Source organism: Sciurus vulgaris (assembly GCF_902686455.1).
Source record: "Sciurus vulgaris genome assembly, chromosome: X".
NCBI lineage: Eukaryota > Metazoa > Chordata > Mammalia > Rodentia > Sciuridae > Sciurus > Sciurus vulgaris.
This window is the reverse complement of record NC_136471.1, coordinates 101,817,622-101,835,673: the sequence shown is the minus strand read 5'-3', so window position 1 is coordinate 101,835,673 and position 18,052 is coordinate 101,817,622. Positions and strand designations below refer to the sequence as shown.

General features: G+C 37.0%; 1 protein-coding gene across 8 annotated transcripts in view; it reads right to left on the bottom strand.

Moving 5' to 3' along the window:
- Positions 1-18,052, bottom strand: part of CASK (calcium/calmodulin dependent serine protein kinase) — a 358,268-nt gene that overhangs the window by 52,616 nt on the left and 287,600 nt on the right. For all 8 annotated transcript variants that reach the window (XM_079122840.1, XM_079122842.1, XM_079122843.1 and 5 more), the window contains exons 12-14: positions 16,306-16,383; positions 12,905-12,985; positions 3,021-3,209 (exon numbers count right to left, since the gene is read on the bottom strand). In XM_079122840.1, the coding sequence (XP_078978966.1) occupies positions 3,021-3,209; positions 12,905-12,985; positions 16,306-16,383 (348 nt within the window). The remainder of the gene's footprint in view (positions 1-3,020; positions 3,210-12,904; positions 12,986-16,305; positions 16,384-18,052) is intronic.

Sequence of the window (18,052 nt, the reverse complement as noted above, 5' to 3'; positions counted from 1 at the left end):
ATGTTCTCTGTTCACAAGTTCACAAATTCTGGGGAAGGAATTGGCCCACCTTGAGTTAGGTGTCTACTCAGGAACCTACCAGAATTTGAGGTGTTGGGGGTGGTGGTGTACATGCCCGGCTTTTCATTGTTTACCTAAGTCCTTCCCCTATAATATAAGCTAGTTCAAGTTTGGTCTTTCTCACTTGCCACTAAGGGAGTCACAGTCAATAGAGAAATAATTACAAGTATGACGTTATGAACCTGGAAAGCACTGGGTGGAATGGGAGTGCATCACCCTTTGAGAATGGACCTGTTACAGAGGGTCCAAAACGCCAAACAGGCCACAGAGGTTTAATCTGCACAGAAATGTAGTGCTTTGAAGAAGAAAACTAAGTGAACAAATAAAGCTGTATTAGTGCAAGAGATTTATACTCTATTATTGAAAATATATTTTACATCAAAGAATTGTTTTTATGGCAACCAGTCAAAAGAAGAAATATACACCCGTCATTATGATCAGAGAAGACAAAGGGAGAAGGGCTTTTTCAAGACTTTCAGGTCAAGTTATGCTTCCTGAAACAGTAAATTGGGGACATAGTTTAATGCTTTTACTCAGTCTGTGTTTCTGTGTAGTCACCCTTCAGACAAAAGACCAAGCAATTGTCACTGGGCTGCTTCAGAGCATGATGATCATGTGACACTTTGGGGTCTTCTCATGGTCCCTTCTACCTTTCTGTCTGCTTTGCTGGACTGAACATCACCCTTTCTCCCTGCCTCTCCGACACAGCTTTCTCTCCTCTCTAGCTCTGTCATAACTGGGCTTGTTAATCTGTTAAACTGCAAATGTACCTGCTTAAAGTAGCCAGTCTTGTTGAAAGCAAGCTCTAGGAAAGGGCTATATCTTATCTGCCACAACATCACTGGCATTAAATGTAGTGATTTGTACATGGTGGGGGCTTAAACGTTTGCTGAATGAGTGAATGAATACACAAAATGATTGAATGGAATATTTGACTTTCAGAGTTAGGAGGGCTATTGGGGATCCTTTAGCTATGTGTGCTTTTAGAGATGAAAAACTGAGGCTTAAGGCTTCAACAGCTGCTGCCACTCACGCTGTTAAGCCAAAGAGTTGCTTAGAGAGCACCAGAAGGGGCAAGATGATCATGCTCCTGCCTACCGTTAAGATATACACCCAGTGACTCAGGAGGCTGAGGCAGGAGGATCACAAGTTGGAGGCCAGCTTTAGCAATTTAGTGGGGCTGTAAGCAACTTAGACCCTGTCTTAAAATTAAAAAAAATCAAAGGGCTGGGATATGGTTCAGTGGGTAAGTGCTCTTGGGTTCAATTCCCAGTACAAATAGTACATAATGGACAAAGAACAGCTAATAAGAATCATAACAAGAAATGTCTGGAGTTGAAGTTTCTCTGGAAATTGTGGTCACAGAGTAACTGCTCTGTAACTCTTCCTTTAATCTGAAAGGAAACTGGTCAACTTTCTTTTTTATTTTCTTTTTAATAACTTTTGTTAATAACTTAATTTTATTTATTTATTTTTATGTGGTGCTGAGGATCTGAACCCAGTGCCTCACATGTGCTAGGCGAGTGCTCTACCACTGAGCCACAGCCCTAGCCCCTGGTCAACTTCCTTAAGTAGGCATTTGTTCTTCTATATTCCAATATCTCTTTTCTATGCATGCATAAGCTTGAATGTTTTGTCCCCTAAAGACATGATCCTTCCTCCAAACTTGGAACATGTCCCATGTTCCCTGTCTCAATGTCCCAAATTGTTCAATCAGTTGTACAAATCTAAAGTTTAAGGTTCATCTTTGATCCTAGCTTCTCCCTCATTCCCAATGTGAGTCCATTATTAAGGCTTACTGATTTTACTCTTTCATTATTTCTTAAATCTGTTCACTTCTTTCCATCTTGACACCCACTTCTCTAGTTCAGTGTCCCATTCTCTCTCACCTGAACTACTACAGTAACAGTCCCTTAAAAGGTCTCCCTCTTATCCCCTTTAACATATTCTCCAGAGTGATATCTCTAACATGAAAATGTAATTTATCTCCTTGCTTAAAATCTTTGAATAGCTTCCCACTGCTTTTAAGATAAAGAACAGAATCCTTAACAGGTCTTTCAACACTTGTGTGGTCCTGTTGTGCCCAACCACCTTGATGTCTCCAATGGAGTTATGGAGCCTTCTTTCCATCTTGAAACCATGCTGAAAGTCTTTTCACTGCCAGGTTCCTGCACATGCTATTTGGTTTGCCTGAATGGTGTCCCCCCGACCACCCATTCACCCTTTCTCTGCTCAGTTACCAGCAAGAAGCCCTTCTATGAACTTTTCAATCTATGAGGATTCTATGAGAATGAGGTGAGGTTCAGCAACAATTCTATTCCAACTTGATTCCCCCGCGCTGAGAAAATTAACTCATATTAAGGGGGGACAAATGTGAATGGAAGGAATCTGATTTTAGCAATGTTGTTAGATTATCTGAATACCTTCTGAATTAGTCCTTTTCCCTCTACTTTTGTTGAAGGCACAAGATCTGGAAGTACCAGATTTGTAAAAGGATATCTTATTACAATGCATTAGATATTCACTTTCTTAACACCAATATCAGTATTGCAAATTGTCCCTTTCTTTGCTATCCCAGAGATTTTTACAATCCGGAGTAATTTACCAGTGCAGTGTTTTTGTTTTGTTTTGCTTTGGTATGTATGTGTGTGCGCATGTGTGTGTGTGTGTGTGTGTGTGTGTGTGTGTGTGTGTGTGTGTGCGTGTGTAAGGTTGAACAGCATTTTTGAAAGGAAAGATGAGAAGGACCAGCATGTTTAAGACATGGTGTCAGGCAGAACAATTCTAGGAAAGAAGGGCAAGAAGGGAACTGAAGCTGTGAGAACTGATTTCTTAAGAACTATCCATGTCCTCCTTCCTACCTCCTCCCTCTTCCCTCCTTGTAATCGTGTAGGTTGAAGCTGGCAGATCTAACTGAAGCTGGGATTCATGAGAGTATAGGAAACTCTTTTGCCACTTACCATTGGTTCATCCGTGTTCTTTTGGAACTGTACCAGCCGAACTCTTGTCACGTTCTCCATATCCATGTCTCCATTAGCACTTTCTGGAGAATCACCATTTAAATAGGGAGAGGTGGGAGGAGGCGTGACCCTCAAAGCTTCATCACTGTAAACTTCATGAGCCACTACGTCGTGAGTCTGAAGTAAGGCCTAGGATTTTTATGAAAGAAGACAAATATTAATAAAATTACGATTCCAACAGAAATCTGCTATAGGAACACACATAAAATTATTCTTGACCTCTCAAAGGTCTCTCTCATCTAAAGAGAACTAGGAGTGATGACATCTACATATAACCAGACCTCAATTTCTTTGTGACAAATCATCTTGAACGATGGAATTTTTTTTTTAAAGAATGAATTGGTGAAAGAGCAAATCAATGAATGGATGTGTTTGATTACCTGGGTTAAAGGTATTATCTGATGTTATGAAAAGGTAACCAACTAACTTGTTCAAATACAGGCTGACTTACTGAAATTTCAAATAATTTAGCAGAAATAATCATCTATAAAAAGGGTTGACAAATTTGTGTTGGGGCTTAATATTAAAACAAATTTAAAAATAAATAGTGCAATATTTGATGCATTAAACAACTATTTTTCATCAATGGTATTAACAATATGACTTTTTTATAACCCAAAAGAGGAAGATAATTTATATGGCTTGGCAAAAGAAATAAGAGTGTACAATATTTGAAAAAATTGTAATTTTCTAAAATATCATATATGCTCTGGAACTCAAAATGTGTTTACTGTTTCTGTTGATTTCTAATTTTTGGAGCATTTGCCCAAACCAAAAATAAGCTGCAAATTATTATGAGTTCTTTCTGCAAAATCCATTAACAAAAATTTTTTTCTTTGTACTGATATCTGTCTGGTATATGTCATCTTGGTGAACTTGGATAATAAATGTTCCTTGTTTCCATAAAAAAAGGATATCCTCCCAGTCACTGCATTATATGTGCTATCATAAAAAACATTTTTAAATAAGCATGAGTATTTGAACATTTTTTTTCCAAAGAGGATTTATAGCTGAGTATAAGTCTGTTTAGAGCTTTACACAGATTGTATTTTCTTTGTGTGCTAATTATAAACTTAATTTTAATTTAATTTGCCATCTGTGTGGTAATGAAATATCTACAGATAATGAAATGCAATTAAAATTGCTTTAAAAGTATAACCCTTAGTGTCTGAAATTAAGTTATTTAATTAAAAGGCTTATCAAACTCATGACTTGACTTTTAATTTGAAAGGTATGCATATGAGGCAAAAATAAGGCAACAATGTGGTAAAATCAGAAAGGAGATGGTGCTGATTTCTCATCAGTAGAGAATATGATTCAAGCAATGGATACATTGGGATTTCTAATGGAAATAGCACATAATTTCAAGATCTCAGCCAGCTGGTCTCAACTAGGGTTTGGGTAAGGGTGACCAAGGGGCACGGCTTAGCTGTACAGAGCTTGAAAGTAGGGTTCCACAATGGCCCAGGGGACCAGAGCTTCCTCACCAGTGCCTTCGTAGCACTCTGTATTGCTACTCCCAGGCCCATGTGGAGGTTATGCTGTAAGGCCCCCAAAAAGGAAACCCCAACTCTGTCCCATGGATGGATGGCAACCCCAATCAACCGCAGGAGGCGTCACTTGATGCAAACCGCAAGAGGTGTTTATTCCAGCGCGCTGGGACCCAACTCCAGGAGTCGAGTCCCTAGCAGAAAATCTTGTAGGTTTATAAAGGCAGAAACCACACATCGGGAGGGGTCGCACATGAAAGGGAAAAGGGGATCAAAGCTGCCGGGAAATTTCAAAGGGGGTCTGGGTTTGCTGATAACATACAACATGTCTCACAATGTTTTACAACAGGGTGTAGATTCTGGTCAATAGTTTCTGGTAATCATTCTGTTTGATCACTATCTGGCTATCTGGCTCAATTTACCCTTTTATTCTCTGTTTGGGGCTGTTTCTTGGAACAGCTTTAAGGGCTTTGTTCCCATTCCTGGGAGGGTGACCTTAGGGAGTTGAGATGACTGGGAGGGTGACCTTAGGGAGTTAAGACAACTGGGAGGGTGACCTCAGACAGCTTAAAAAAAATGTCCATTCTTTCAATGCCATGTGAGCAAATTCTCTTTCTGGTTTAATTGTAGCTACTTAACAAATGAAGATTTAAGGCAGAAAGCGAAACTCAGTAACAGGTCAACCGTAAAGCTTCAAGTGCTAAAATCAGGTTCATCATATCATATATATGTATATATTTTATAACTAGTGACTTTTTTTTTCTTTTTTCTTTTGGTACTAGGAATTGAACCCAGGGGCACTTGACCACTGAACCACATCCCCTGTCCCCACATTTAAATTTTTTTTTTAATTTTGGAAGAGGGTCTTGTTAAGTTGCTTAGGGCCTCTCTAAGTTGCTGAGGCTGGCCTCAAACTTGTGATCCTCCGGCCTCAGCCTCCTGAGCTGCTGGGATTTTAGGTGTGCGCCACCATGCCCAGCCTAACAGTGACTTTTAAAAAACATGCTTTGTCAACACAGCCATAAGTAGGCAGCCATGCTCGCATCAGGATAATGCCAGTCTTTGAAGTTATGTGGGTTGAAGAAAACATTTATACTATTTTTTTGCAAATTTCTAGTCACCCTTTTAAATTATATAAGCAAATGTTTGTATTTAATATATTATTTATAAGGAGGAATAAGCTCACAATCATAAAATTCATAAAATTGAATGAAATTAGGAAACAGAATTTTAAAAGAAAAATGCTTAAATGATGTCGCCAAGTAAGGAATTTGATACTGACCACAATTTGTCACTGTAATAGATTGCTGCCACAAAATAAAATTTACCCTCAAGCTCTAGTTTACATGCAAACAGAAAAAGGGGGCCACTTATAGACTAAAAAAACCTTTTTGGAATAGGCAAAATAACAGAGAAATTTCTAAAAAGCTTAAAAAAGAATATGTAAAATAATAAAGAAATCAAAATTTGAATATTTTTCTTCAAATGTGTTATGAGGTATGATTGAGCATTGTTACTAAGTTGAAATAGCTGTTAGTTTTAATTACACAAGAGTAATAGAACAGGGAAGAAACACTTTGTACTGTAGAAAGAGTATGTATAAGATAACTAAAAAGACTAGAGTGGCGGGAAAAAAATCTGACTACCTTAAAATGAACAGGAAAAATGTGAATTTTTGTCCTGAGAAGTGGTTCCTCTGATGTTTTAATTATAAACCATAAAATTTACTACTTTATAACAAAACTTTTATTACAACCTAAAGCTTTAACCTTCTTGTTTTGGGAAAAGCTGGATGCAAGCTTTGTTTTAAAAATTCTTCCATACCACTCTAGGTCCTATTTTTTGTGTGGGGGGTGGTATCAGGAATTGAGCTCAAGGGCACTTGACCACTGAGCCACATCCCCAGTCCTATTTTGTATTTTATTTAGAGACAGGGTCTCACTGAGTTGCTTAGGGTCTGGCTAAGTTGCTGAGGCTGGCTTTGAACTCGCGATCTTCCTGCTTCAGCATCCCAAGTCACTGGATTACAGGCATGTGCCATCGCCTATTTTTTTAAGAAAAAAATTTAAATCATTAACTTTCTATCCATATAATATATAAGGAATTTATCTTTAATGCTTTGTATTTCACAACTACAATGAACAAAATAATTGTGCTTTTGAAAAATCAGTCTTTCAAATAGAATCACTGAAAAAGGAGACAATTTTTTTTATCATGACCTCTAAAGATTAGAGCACAGATTTAAAAAAATCATATGAATCTATCCTTGTTTACTCTCCTTTAAGTTACTGTAAATATTTACAAGTATTTGTACTTTAAGTGTCAGGGAATTCAATGTTAAATCCTCATGTAATATAGATCAGAAAGCAAAGAAAAATCCCAATACTTGAGGAAATAAGTGCGAAATTGTAAATATGTTAAGAATAAAAATATTATAATTAAAATATTCCCCTTTAGCTATTAATATTTCTGTTTTAAAAACCATCATTTAAAAATGTTTATAAGATAGAAATATCCAGCATTTCAAAGTTTACTTAACATATGTGTGTGTGTGTGTGTGTGTGTGTGTGTGTGTGTGTATATATATATTCTCCTCATGGGACATTATCCACACATATGCTTCTCTGGAAAGGACCACAATGTTCAACTTAAGCTCATAGGAAAATTCATCAGTATAACAAATCGAACCACTTTTTAAAAAAGGTTTTTAATCTCATCATTTATACCTTTATTTTATTTATTTATTTTCATGTGGTGCTGAGGATGGAAACCAGGGCCTCACACGTGCTAGGCAAGTACTCTACCACTGAGCCACGACCCCAGCCCCTCAAGCTACTTTTAAGAGCATCAGCTTAAACTTCAGTGAAGCCACTCACTGGTGGGTGACCTTAAACAAGTCTCTTTACCTTATTAGGTGAGTTTCCTCTCAGTAGGGGTTAATCACACTACCTCACTTGTCAATCATGAGCAGTCCTGTTGTATTCAAACCGTCTCCTTCACAGAGCCCAATCTGCCTATTTTCTACCATCCCCATCTTTCTCCAGGTCTCTATCGCCTCTCACAACAGCCTTCTAATTGTCTTCCCACCTTTATTTCTTATTCCCCGTATTGTCTCTTCTCTACACTTCAGCCCCAGGAATTGTGAAAGCAAGGATTTTGGCTATTTTCCTGTTTGCAATCACCTAGTGTCATCTTACTGCAATCAGGAGAAGAATCCTGACTCTCCCATGGCATGTAAGGCTCTCCTTGGCTTGGCCTCTGCCAACCTCTCTCTCTCTTTTATTTATTGATTTATTTTAATTTGTTCTTTTTAGAATACGTGACAGTACAATGTATTTTGACATAGCATACACACATGGAGTATAACTTCCCATTTTGATGGTTGTACACGATGTGGAGTTTCACTGGTCATGTATTCATATATGTACATAGGAAAGTGATGTCCCATTCATTCCTCTGTCTTTCCTATTCCCCTCGCCCTCCCTTCCCTTCATTCCCCTCGCCCTCCCTTCCCTTCATTCCCCTTTGTCTAATCCTCCCCGACTTATTGTGTGTTAGCATCTGCATCATCAGAGAGAATATTCAGCCTTTGCTTTTTGGGGATTGGTTTTTTTCACTTAGCATGATAGTCTCCAGCTCCATCTAATCTGCCAACCTCTATTAGCACTTCTGTGACACACACTCCCTTGTTTACTATATCCCAACCACAGTGGCCTTAAATGTGCTCCTCGAACCTTTGAAGCTCCTTCCCACCTCTGTGCCTTTGCGTCTGCTCTTCCTCATGCTTAGATATTCAGAGGGCTTGTTCTTGCACTCTTTTTCTTTGGAGGTGCTGGGAATCAAACCAGGGACTTGCATGTGTCAGGCCAGCACTCTACCACTGGGCGATAACCTCCAGCCTTAGTTCTGTCATGTAACAAGTCTCAGCCCACATGTTAACTCTTCAGAGGGACATTCCCTTGACCATCTAAGTAGTTCACACTTTACTATTATCTCTGCTTCATTATCCTTTCTTTTCTTTGTGGTTACTATTATCATTATGTGAAATTATTTTGTTAGTTTACTTGCTCCCTGTCTGCCTCTACCTCACCTACTCACCCCACCCCACCCCACTTCACCCCAACTAGAATGGAAGCTCCACGAGGGCAGGGACTTGATCTATTCCCCAACAGACCCTTTATGCCTGGTACATAGTAGGCACTTATATATTTGATAAACAAATGAAAATGTCTTCTAAGCACCTGTCTAGGTTCTCAAGAAATGTCAAAAACTTTTATTTCCAAAAATGTTTACTAATAGCAACACCCACATCAAATTCTGACTTAAGAAATGCAAAATAAATCAAGGCTTAGAAGGTAGGTAAGCTGTGTGATAAGGGGTTAATGAGCTTAATGATTTTAGAGTAAAAAGTACTTAATCATAAGGCTCTTACTTGGGTATATGTACTGTCTTCATTTAGCTTACTTCAAATCTGAATGAGTATTAGTCTCAAATGGCCCTGTATCATTCTCTGAATTTAGCTGAGGTTACTTAGCAATTTATAGACAGGTCTGTCTAAAAATATGTACAAGTTTCTTTTCTTTTTTTGCTACTAGGGATTGGACACAGGAGTGCTTAACCACTGAACAATATTCCCAGCCCTTTTTATTTTGAGACAGTCTCAATAAATTGCTTAAGACCTCACTTAGTTGGTAAGGCTGGCTTTGAACTTGCGATCCTCCTGCCTCAGCCTCCTGAGTTGCTGGGATTATAGTCATGCCCCACCACACCCAATGATAATTAACTCTTGATATTTGTGAATACTCATATTTGAGGATACTAATAAGGCATACAGTTTCTTCATTTTCCTGCTCTGTGAGATAGAGAAAATGATTAAATGAGATCATAAGTTTAATAAGAATAAAGCTAAGCTGAGATATGGATGGATGAATTGCCCAGGTCCATTCACCAGGGAAGGGACTTGCATCAGCAGTTCAATGTATATTAGAATGTTACATAGGTGAATACAAACAAAGAGAAAAGAGTTAGAGAAGGGTCAATATGGATTTTAGAGGAGTTATGGGAGATTTTGATAGCAGAGGCGAGATTTGAACTGAGTTCTGTGTTTTCACACTTAAGTTGTGAAAGTGTGCTCACCCACAAGGATGGAACCTGTATTCCTAATTAATTCTGTAATTCACTAGGCAGTGCTGCTATCATATAGAATAAAGCCAAATACTATTAAGGATTATACTTGAGTCCAGCCTTTAATGCTTGAGTAGGAGTTAGGGAGGGTAAATATCACCACTGCTTTTTCCAAGATGGTCACTTTGAGGAAAAATTTTATTTCAATGTCTGGGCTAAGGTTTTGAAAACACTGTATGTATCATAAAGTAGCATGGATGCCAGAAAGTAATTGAGAGGATACACATATTACACTGTTACCATTCTTTAAAAAATACCACCAAGAAATACAAAAGCAGGAGACATCACAATACCAGACCTTAAACCATACTACAGAGCTATAGTAACAAAAACAACATGGTACTGGCACCAAAATAGGCAAGAAGACCAAAGGAACAGAAGACACAGAGATAAACCCACATAAATACAGTTACCTTATATTAGATAAAGGTACCAAAAACACACACTGGAGAAAATATAGCCTCTTAAACAAATGGTGCTGGGAAAACTGGAAATCCATATATAAAAGAATGAAAGTTAACCTCTAAATCTCATTCTACACAAAAATCAACTGTAAGCGGATCAAAGACCTAGAAATTAGACCAGAAAATCTGCATACACTAGAAGAAAAGGTAGCCCAACACTTCAACCTATTGGCACAGGAACTGACTTCCTGAACAAGACTTCTAACACACAAGAAATAAAATAAAAAACCAATAAATGGGATGGCATTGAACTAAAAAGCATCTTCACAGCAAAAGAATGAAGAGAGTGAAGAGAGAATCTACAGAATGGGAGAAAATCTTTGCCACTTGCACCTCAGATGGGGGTTAACTTCCAAGATATACAAAGAACTCAAAAAGCTTAACACCAAAACAAAAAACAACCAACCAAAAACTCAAATAACCCAATCAATATACGGGCAAAGGAACTAAACAGACACTTTTCAAAAGAAACACGAATGGTCCACAAATGAATGAAAAAGTATTCAATATCTCTAGCAATTAGAGAAATGCAAATTAAAGCGACACTGAGATTCTCTCTCACTCCAGTCAGAATGGAAATTATCAAGAATACAAGTAGCAACAAATGTTGGTGAGGATGTGAGAGAAAGGGAACACTCATACATTGTTGGTGGGACTACAAATTGGTACAACCACTCTGGAAAGCAGTATGGAGAGTCCTCAGAAAGCATGGAATGGAACCACCATTTGAGCCTATTATTCCGCTCCTTGGCATATATCTAAAGGATTTAAAATCAGCATACTACAGTGACACAGCCACATCAATGATTATAGCAGCTCAATTCACAACAGCTAAGTTATGGAACCAACCTAGGTGTCCTTCAACAGATGAATGGATAAAGAAAATGTGGTATATATTTACACACAATGGACTATTAGCCATAAAAAGAATGACTTTATGACTTTTGCCAGTAAATGGATGGATCTGGAGACTATCATGCTAAGTGAAAAAAGCCAATTCCAAAAAACCAAAGGCCAAATGTCCTCTTTGATATGCAGATGTTAATACAAAATAAGGGGGGGAGGGGAAGAAGAGAGGTTCAGTACATTAGACAAAGGGGAACAAAAGGAAGAGAGGATAGGAATAGGAAGGACGGTAGAATAAATCTAACACAATTTTCCTATGAATACATATGAACCCCACCATCATGCTTACCCACAAGAATGGGGTCCTAATTAGAATAAGCTAGAGCCTATACTTGCATAATATTATCAAAATGGATTCTACTGCCATGTATAACTAAGAATAACCAATAAAATAATTAAAAGAAAAATACCACCAAAAATAGTAGGAATAAGAACATGGCTTTTAAGTTAGATTTTCTTTTATAGGCCAATCAGCTGAATTTTCAACTCTTTGTATATAGTCCACATATACAGATGCAGCAAATGTTTTTAAAATGTTATATTCAACATAAATTTCCATCTGTAATTGTTTTTGAATTGCAGTTAAATGGGTAATCATGAACCTCTTTCAACAGAAAAGTTTATCTATTTAAGTTTTGTTTAACCATTTAGCTTTATAATAACTGGCTAAATATAGGTGCTGTTCCTATACACCAAAGTTTTCCATACAACAGAAATGAATGAAGAAAGTGTGAGAGTTTTGCACTATCAGAGAAGAGATGTAAATCTTTCATTGTATTACCTAAGTTCAGAGAATTTTTTTTTTTTACTTTTTTTTTTTGTGGTGTTGGGGATTGAACCCAGGGCCTTGTGCTTGTGAGGCAAGCACTCTACCAACTGAGCTATATCCCCAGCCCAGAGAATTCTTTATCAGCAAAAATTGTCTCCATTTTAGCTCTTTGCTATTTATGTAACAAACAGTTCCAGTGACTTATGGATGGTCCGATAAAGAAACAAATTCCTTGTCTGGGGACTACACAGTCCCTGAAGAGCCACTTCACAAGTAACATCTTTATAATAGTGATACAAAGTAAACAAAAAGAATTTTAAAGTGTTTGATATTACCTGGTCTTATGATCTTAATAGTCTGATACTGTAGTCATTTGGTCACCAATGGACCACATATATGATGGTGCTCCCACAAGATTTTAATTGATCTGAAATTTTTGTATGGTCTAGTGACTTCTTGGTGCATTGTATTACTTACATGTCTCTGGCGATGTTGCTATAAACAAACCTACTCTACTGCCAGTTGGATAAGAGTGTAGCATGTACAATTATGTACAGTTCATAATACTCCATAATAAACAATTGTTACTGGTTCACATATTTACTATACATACCTTTTACTACCATTTTAGAGTACATTCCGCCTATTTATAAGAGAAAGGTTTACTGTAAAACATGTATGCCGTGTTATGTTGGGAGCATCCTTAGACACCTGGTACTAACTGTGTCTCTTGATGGCATAATTTTCTCTTGTGATTGATTTAATCTACTATTATTTCATCATGGCCCTAGGAGCATAGAACTAGAGCACATATATCACACTGCCTAGGTGTGTAATAGTATATACCACCCAGGGCTGTGTGAGGGCACTCTACGATGCTCTTACAATGGTGAAACTGCCTAATGACACATTTCTCAGAATTGATTTATCATTAAGCAACATTTTATGAGGGTTATTAAAAACTTTCAAAACTTAGGTTTTTAGTTTTATGGAAATTTAATTGTGACTTACCATGAAATGAGGTTGTGTTAAGATACGCTTTAGTTCCTTTGCATCATTATTCTCAGGGTAACATGAAATTTCTTCCAATACCTAAAAAAATAAGCAAGAGATATAGCAATGCGAACATAATACAAGATTGACAAACTATGGAATTTTTGGATTTTTGTGCCAGGCAAAATAATTATTTTCAAAAATTCTTCATTTTATTTAAAGGTTATTAATATAAAAAATAATGGTACTTATGGTAATAAAGATGAAACAATTTCACATAATAGTTTGGCTACATTACCCAACTATAAACCCAAAAGGTCACTGAAAGACAAAATGACAAGCAATACATATTTATTACAGATTTAAGAAGCTGAATTAACTTAATGGGGGAATATTTTCCAAACTCAACATCAAAATCAGTTTGTACTAAAAGTTAATAACAGCTTTCTTTTACATTGACAGCACTACCAATTACTTTTAGAAAGATGACATAGGCTCAAATAAAAACTACTTAAAGAATACTAATTAATTAGAATAGTTAATTAATACAAAATACACTCAAGTAATTTTCCTTGTAGTAGGGAAGGATTAATGGTATTCTCCATCTCATCTCCCTGTCAATGGCTTCTGGGATTGAATTCAAGAGAACCCAAGAACAATGTTAAAAAACCTTCTTCTGGAAGAGTTCCACTCAAATTTTCTTCACCAATTAGTTGTTAATATTTTCCCTGCCCTCGTGCAAATGGCATTTTCAAATAAAATTGTTCTTCAAAAGTAATCCCTTCCCCCTAGGATGGAGTTTATCTGTTTAACTTGATTTGGGGACATGAGCCCATGGCAAACACCTGCTACTCCTTTAACTGTAGATGGCTGGATTCACAGAGAGGTCTTATCGTTGTATTCAACTGAATTCCAACCACAGAGCCAACTGAGGATTGCTTTAGCCCTAGGGGATGTCAGGGGCTCACAAGCCTTTACTCAGTGGGGATCTCTTGCCTGGACCAGTGAGAACCTTAGGGAAGGTCTTTAGGTCACTTAGCCTGAGCTTTAGATTTCATACTACATATCATACTTACAAATTCTCTGTTACTCAAGTATGGACCAACAAAATAAACAACAACTACACACACACACACACACACACACACACACAAACACACACACACACACACACACACTACAAGGTTACTTTCTTATCCAAATGTTCTGTTCCTCAGGGCTGGTTATGCTATGAATTCATATTTAATGATGATAAACCTATTCTCCCTGACATAGTTTAGGCCTCACATTTCTCTCAGAGGGAAATAAAAGGACAAAAGCACCCATTCTCTCTGTCCCCTGCTACTCACATGGTACATGATCTCAAACACAGAGGTGTGGTCTCCTAAGTATTGCTATTTGGGTACCGTCAGCATGTTCTCACTGTTCAGTTAAGCCAAAGAATTTTCCCCAGAATGTCTCTGCTTCTATCTGTTTGGGCATCATAAAGATCAGATAGTGACTCTCATGACTCCTGCCCAAGATACCTTAATTCCTTTCAATGAGTGCTTGGTGGGCAAAGTAAGGAGACAACCTCTTTCAGCTTATTCTGACCTAGTGGATGGCCTGGTAGCCACCACAGTATCAGTCTCCTTTCTCAGTGAATATATATTTTCCAGTATAAGTCCTGTGTTAAAAATCTGCTAGGGAACAGAGTATGTCTTTCATGTTTTCACAGAGTGATCTTACTTTACAAGAAATAATTTTTAGAAAGGGAAACGTTTATTTCCACAAAGACTTTTTTGATATATTTTATTTTTTCCACATTTTTATTAGTGTTTTATAGTTGCACATAATGATGGGATTTGTTGTTACATATTTGTACATGCACACAATATAACAATATAATAGGGCCAATATTGAAAGAATAAACATTTTTTTAAGCTGTTTTAAAGAGTGAACATTTCTAAGCTGTAAGCTGTTCTAAAGAATGAACATTTTTTTATCTTAACTCCCTAAGGTCTCCTGCCCATTGTCTTAACTCTCTGATGTCACCCTCCTGGTTATCTTAACTCCCTGAGGTCACTCTCCCAGTTATCTTAACTCCCTGAGGTCACCCTCCCAGTGATGGGAGCAAAAGCCCCTAAAAGCTGTTCCAGGAAATAGCCCCAAACAGAGGGTAAAAGAGTAAATTGGGCTAGATGACTAAATAGTGCTCAAACAGTAGGATTACCAGAAACTATTGACCAGAATCTTACGCCCTGTTGTAAAACATTGTAAAACATGTTGTATGTTATCAGACAACTTAGACCCCCTTTGGAATTTCCCGGCAGCTTTGTTCCCCCATTTTTTCTTTTCTTTTCCCTTTTCTCCCTTTCATGTGCGACCCCTCCCGATGTGTGGTTTTCTGCCTTTATAAGCTTGTAAGATTTTCTGCTAGGGACTCGACCCTTGCACTCCTGCGTGAGTCACGAGTCGGGTCCCAGCGCGCTGGAATAAACACCTCTTGCGGTTTGCATCAAGTGACGCCTCCTGTGGTTGATTGGGGTTGCCGTCGGTCCAAGGGATAGAGTCGGGGTCTCCTTTTTGGAGGTCCTTCAATATCATTCCCCAGCATTTCTTCTCTCCCTTCCCTCTTCCCCCCACTTGGTCCCTCCCTTTCCTCTACTGATGCATGAACACTTTTATAAGATTAAAAAATGAAAAAAACCTAGGTGTTTAATAAAGGGGGAACTATTAATTCATTCTAATTTAATAACAGTAAAGAAAAATTACAGTCATTAGAAGTTGTATTTATGAGGACCAAGAAGAAACCCAGAAAAATGCTTATTATATAATGTTATGACTAAAAAGATATTTTGATTGCAACTATATAAAGTTCATATGCAAGTGGATAGTGACTGGAAAAAGATACGCAAAAATGAAACTACTGTGTAAGGGAGAAGGGATTCTCGATCGATTTTTATTTTCCAAACTTTCTGGTGTCATGTTTCTACAATAAGTTTAAAGAAAGTTTGTGACAGATACAGCCACATATATTGGTGATGTATAAAAATGACTTCTTTGAACTCAGTATATTTAACTGCTACAGAAATTTAATTAACTTTCAAACAATACCATTTCAAAAAAGCAATTCAAAATTTCATAGCATATCTATTGGTACCAAGTACAGTAAAATAACTTAAAAAAAACACAAAAGAAGCAAAATCAATCGTTAATATATTCAAGTTTACATAGCAGAACCAGAACTAGAAATCTGGCAATATTGATTCTGAATTTTTTTTCTTTCCTGTCAGTGATAAACTTAGAAACACTAAATCTGAATATAATGAGTCAACTGTAAATCCAAGGAAACTGCCTCTTAAGGTAAAGCAGAAACATCTTCAATCAAGATAGGAAAGATGATGATACCAAATACTTTCAGAAAATTTATCACTTACCTCTTTGGCTCTCTGTACTGCGTCGCTTGGAGGATTCCTGATTTGCGGTGAAGATTTTGTGTTAATTTTGTCGTAGAGCTAAAAAGCAAGGAAGAGAATCTGATCAGCACTCATAATTCTGTGCCACAATCCACAGCTTTGTATTTATTATTTCACTAAACAATGCTTTCCCTCTTAAAAAGGCAGGCTGCTGATTTCAGTGGGATCCTTTTGTTAATAATCTCTTAGTCATTCAATAAAACTTATCAGAATATGAGTTTTTTACGTATCTTTTTATAAAACGTCTTTAAATAGCTGGACTAAAATTCTGTCAATGTGGCAATTTCCTTTGCGTTTTAAATCTGTCAATATTTCAGCGATCACAGTGCTTTTTGCCTCCGACCAAAGCAGGATTCAATAATGTGAATACGGAGTAAAATGAAAGAACGCTTTCTGGCCAATTCCCGTCTGAAAGAATTTTCACAGAAACCTAAATCTTGGGAAAGGGCAAACCCAACTCCTTCTAGGAAGGAATGTTCTCACAAAAGGTTTATGCTTGTTTTACCAGGGCTGTTCATTAACAGAATCAATGCTGGAGGAAGTCAAGGACATAAACTTTTTTCCTTTTGACTCTGTAAATTCAAAGAGTGTGAGAAGATGCTAAAGGAGAGCTAACTATATTCTTTAAAAGCCCACAAACCTAAATGATCCAAAGTCACACTTTCAGAACATTCATTTATTTCTTTAGAGAAAAAAAACTCTGTAGTTTAGAAATGCAATTAAAATATATTAGTTTTTACTTCAAATGAAATGTCTCATAGTCAATAGTCTGCTTTGAAAAGTGAAAAGTTAAAAAAGACCTTGGCTAGTCTGAAAGCTTCTATTTCCTAACTTCTCTAAAATAGAGGGAGGGTTTTGTTGGTCTTGTTCTTTCCTTTCCTCATTTACTCTACACGCCAGTGCTAGTTGAGAGGTCAAATACTGACTGTAAACAATCTTCAAATTATAGTTAGATCTGTTTATACTGATGTAAGATAAAACTTTATGACTTGTAAATATTTGGGTCATGCCGTACAAAAAAATATCTGACATGAGCATTGTGAAGGTAGAGTGGGAACCATTTTTAAATGACGCCATTAATTAAGAAAGCACTACTAAATGGGGGGTTAAATGAATAATATGAATAGACGAGTTATGCTGCTCTACTTCAAATATTACATTAACATTTTAGAAAACTAACAGTAAGTGGCTGGTTCACAAAAGTTTGCCCAAATCCCTTTAGATTATACATGGATGGTCTCTATCTTCTCAATGGTTTCTATTTCTAAAGATTGCCAATTTTTTTCCAAATATACATTTTTTTAGTTGTAGGTGGACACAATACCTTTGTTTCATTGTTATGTGGTGCTGAGGATCAAACCCAGGGCCTCACGCATGCTAGGCTAGTGCTCTACCACTGAGCTACAACCCCAGCCTCAAGATTGCCAATTTTGAAATCTGGAATGAGGGGAATATGTTTTCTCATAGAAATAATGTTGTGAATAGTGTTTAGACTATTTCCTAGGTAATAAAATAAATGAAATATTGTATGTATATAATAAATTAACCAAACCTAACTGAACGACCTCCCCAAAATCCTAAGTTTAAAAGAGACATTTAAAACACATAATCATAAGTTTAAAAAAACATACTTAAAATACATAACACTTGCAAGATGAATAAGTTCCAGAGATGTGCTGTATGACATTGTCTATTGTTAATAATACTA